At 36.2% G+C, this 3,866-nt stretch overlaps 1 protein-coding gene across 1 annotated transcript in view; it reads right to left on the bottom strand.

Annotated features, from left to right (window-relative positions):
- LOC107711661 (kinesin-like protein KIF26A) overlaps positions 1 to 3,866 on the bottom strand; it is a 76,791-nt gene that overhangs the window by 13,526 nt on the left and 59,399 nt on the right. The window contains exons 8-9 of the mRNA XM_016516679.1: positions 2,536 to 2,798; positions 1,511 to 1,694 (exon numbers count right to left, since the gene is read on the bottom strand). Coding sequence (XP_016372165.1) covers positions 1,511 to 1,694; positions 2,536 to 2,798 — 447 coding nt within the window. The remainder of the gene's footprint in view (positions 1 to 1,510; positions 1,695 to 2,535; positions 2,799 to 3,866) is intronic.

The following is a 3,866-nucleotide window of genomic DNA, read 5'->3' as shown; positions in this document are numbered from 1 at the left end:
AAGATGCAGATTCCAGAAACGTTTTCTTATGTTGGAATGAAAGACACTATAAGTACCGGATGAAGTGCTTCTTATTCTTACCCAAAAATACAAAATGGAAGAAAGAGTTAAAACTGAACACAATCTTGCTACTCAAGTTGTGTAAGAATTTTTTATTCTTTTCCATTTTGCATTTACTTGTACTTTTACTTTCAATACTTAAGTACGTTTAAGATTTTTAAAAATACTTTTCGTACTTAAGTACAATAAATATCACATACTTTAAGACTTTTACTAAAGTAATATTCTAAACGGTGACTTCAACTTCTACCAAAGTCATTTTCTGGTAAGATATCTGTACTTTTACTTAAGTATGGCTTTCAGGTACTTTATACACCACTGGTTTCTACTCCATCAGCAGTACCAAATAATCCATTAAGACAGACAGCTAATTTTGCTACTGTATGTTGGACTACTCAAATAGCGATGCTGAAAGCACAACTGCAAAAAAAAATAAAAAATCAACCTACAAATGACTTTAGAGTTGTCTCTGCACATTAAGCTGAGACAGGACAAATAATTTTATCATCAAAAAGGCTACAGGTACGGCAGATCACAGTGTTGCAGGGGGCCTTATGAGATAGCAGTTGGATTTAGGATCTCTGCTAGGTAAGTGGTGATTCAATATCCTTGGCAGTCCATCAAACAGCAAGCAATAAAAGTAAGTACAGCTAGTTAGATTACAGTCACATGTAGGTCACTAAAGTAAAATTCATTCAGTATCATTACAGAAGATGCATTTATTTCACACTGAGATGGAGGCCATTAACCTCACGTCGGCAGGATTTACAAAGCCAGCATTCAGAACAGAAACCCTCTGTGGAGCAGGAATGCAAACGAGCTTCTCATTTCATGCTGGGCTCTATAAACATCCCTGCAGAAGAGACTCCAGCCTCATTACATATTAAAATCTATTCTGGCTAGTGTCAATGGCCAGAACCCAGCTTGCATTGCAGCAATGGGAGTGCAATACTAATGACCATTCTAATGTTGACATGCTGACTTGACAGGATGGCTACGCCCAGTAATGAAAATGTGCTAACCCTTCTTGTTAGCATTCTCGTAGAGCCGTTATCAGCGGGACTAAATTGAGGTAACTGATACTCTCTGTGAACATGGAGAGCATGATAATGGCAAAGTCAGGTATCGCCTGCCCTCAGTAGCAGTCTTCTCAAAATACTAATGATGCATAAAGATATATGATATGAATTCTTAGACAGTGATAAGGTGGTATAACTTAATTTTTGAGGTGGAGGTAAATTGCCTTTGACGTTGAATTATTTCGAGCCCTCAATGTTAAGGCATGGCTGTTTAAAATATTACTTTAGCATTTCTTCTCAACATTAAAAGTCAAATATTATGCTCTTAAAAGACAAACAGCCATATATTAAATAGCTTAAATAGCTCATAAATATCACATTTCAATACAGTTTTCCTAAATAAATGTGAAAATGAGCACAGCGAGCCATACTTCCTGCTTTAGTGCTCTTCTCCATACGGTACTGGGAAATGTGTAGGGTGAAGAGCATGTGAGAATTCCGGCGGTCCTCTTCCTTACAGTCAGATCTGCTGGTGCTGCGTGCTGCCAGAGCTGCATCCAGGAAGAATGCCGCTCTCTCTGCAGAGTACGCCCACAACTCGCTCTGGTTCTGCAGCTGAACAATTTTGAAGTGAGAGTGAGACACAGAGATAAAGAAAGAAAAGGGAGACAGAAACAATTAGATTTTGATTAAATGGATTAATGAACATTATCATTTTGACAGTAGTCAAAGAAAGGTGACTTGCAATTACTGTATACTACCGGTTAGTACGATTATTTTTTAAAAATGAATTAATACTTTATTCGGCAAGGATGCATTAAACTAAACAAAAGTGACAGTAAAGACATTTATAATGTTTAAAAAGGTTTCCATTTTTAAAAAATGCTGTTATTTTGAACTTTCTAATCAAATGAAAAAATTTATCACAGTTTTCACAAAAATATTAAGCAGCACAACAGTTTTTAACTTTAATATATAATAAGAAGAAATGTTTCTTGAGTTTATTGTGATTTCTGAAGAATCCCGTGACATTGAAGACTGGATTAAACAGGAAATTAATAAATTACATTTATTGATTTTAAAATATATTCAAATAAAAAAGTTATATTGTAATAATAAATTATAAACCGTTAAATTGTAATAATATTTCACAATATTACTATTTTACTGTATTTTTGATCAAATAAATGCAGCCATGGTGAGCATAAGAGATTTAAAATATCTTACTGACCCCAAACTTTTCAACGGTAGTGAATATAAAACAAGACATAATGTTACACTCAATTATGTTACATTTAACATTTTTTTTAATTTTACCTAAAAATTTAATTTATCTATTTAATCAATTCCCTGGGAATCAAACCCATGACATTGGCATTGCTAGCACCATGCACTATTATTTGAGTAACAGGAACACTAAGTAGACCTACACATACTAAAACAAACTCTAATGCACCTGTGATCCACAGACCGGATCCTCTCGCAGGGAAATTCCTGCACCCTGACTGTCCTGGGAAGTCCCTGTGGAAAAGTCAGCCAACAGGTCTCTCAGCACTTCCTCCCTGCCACAGATTTCCACAGCAGACACGCGGATGGAGAATCGCGTGCCAGTCTTCTCTTTCCTTTCCTCGATGAGCTTGAAGAGCCAGGAGATAGCACAGGGTGCCACACCCAAGCTCTGTGTAGAGCTGTCCCTGCCGATCATGGTGTAGCTTTTGCCTGTGAGGTAAAGGTGAGCTGTGGTGAAAACTGGCTAATGCTAATGAAAGATGTAACTGAACATTCGAGATTGGTATGACTGAAGATAAAATTTAAGTATTTACTCAATGTGAGGAAGACAATACTATATTATGCTTCAATTGTCCTTACATGGTTCTTAATTAGCTAAAAAATGACAAAATAAGTGAGAAGCATTTGTCAACATAGACATGATAAAAATTACACTGTCAACTTTTACACTGTCAAAAATTAACTTTACGTGACTACATAATGATATAAGAGCAGGTCTATAATAGGATTTGTGTTAATAATAGGACTGTCTATGTAAAACACACCTAAGCTAATAAAACCCACAAGGATGTTAGTCATAAGAGAATATACCACGCTAAAGCAGAGCAAATGAGCAGCCAAGCTAACTATGGGGGATTGAAGCAGCACGGTGGGAGGCACACAGTCTCTCACAGTGAGGGGCTGAACAACAAGAGAGTATGAGAGAGAGAAACTGAGCGCTTTTCAAACACAAAATGTAAAAAGAGGGCACTTTGTGTTCAACACACCGCTATTACTGCTCAAACACATATGCCCTCCCCGCATTTTCTCTGCCTCCTTGTTAGGAAATTTCAAATGCAGCCAAAACTGTATTTTGCATCACTTTTCTTTCGCCTCTTGTAGGTGATGGCTACTCCATCTAAAAATGGATTCTGAACAATGCATTATTTGTCAAATCATGAGGGGTTGTAACAGAGGGAGGTGGGTTATCATAACTAGGGATGCACCGATACCACTTTTTCCAGTACTCGCCCGATACCGATACTTTTATTTTTGGTACTTGCCGATACCGAGTACCGATACCGATACATTTGTAAATTTTTTAAATATTGGGTACAGAAACCAAAAGAGTATGTATAATGTTAATTGGTTAACTTCATTTATCAAATAGATACAGTCAAAAAAAAATATTCAGACACCTTCAACATTTCTCACATTATCACAGTTTATTCGCTATAGTTTAGAAAATGGTAATAAAATATGACAAGAACTCAGAGTTAAACTGTCAGAACAAATTCA

Source organism: Sinocyclocheilus rhinocerous, unplaced genomic scaffold (assembly GCF_001515625.1).
Source record: "Sinocyclocheilus rhinocerous isolate Xijiao unplaced genomic scaffold, SAMN03320098_v1.1 scaffold1169, whole genome shotgun sequence".
NCBI classification, from domain to species: Eukaryota; Metazoa; Chordata; class Actinopteri; order Cypriniformes; family Cyprinidae; genus Sinocyclocheilus; species Sinocyclocheilus rhinocerous.
Note: the sequence above shows the minus strand (reverse complement) of the source record. Positions and strands in the feature narration are given on the sequence as shown.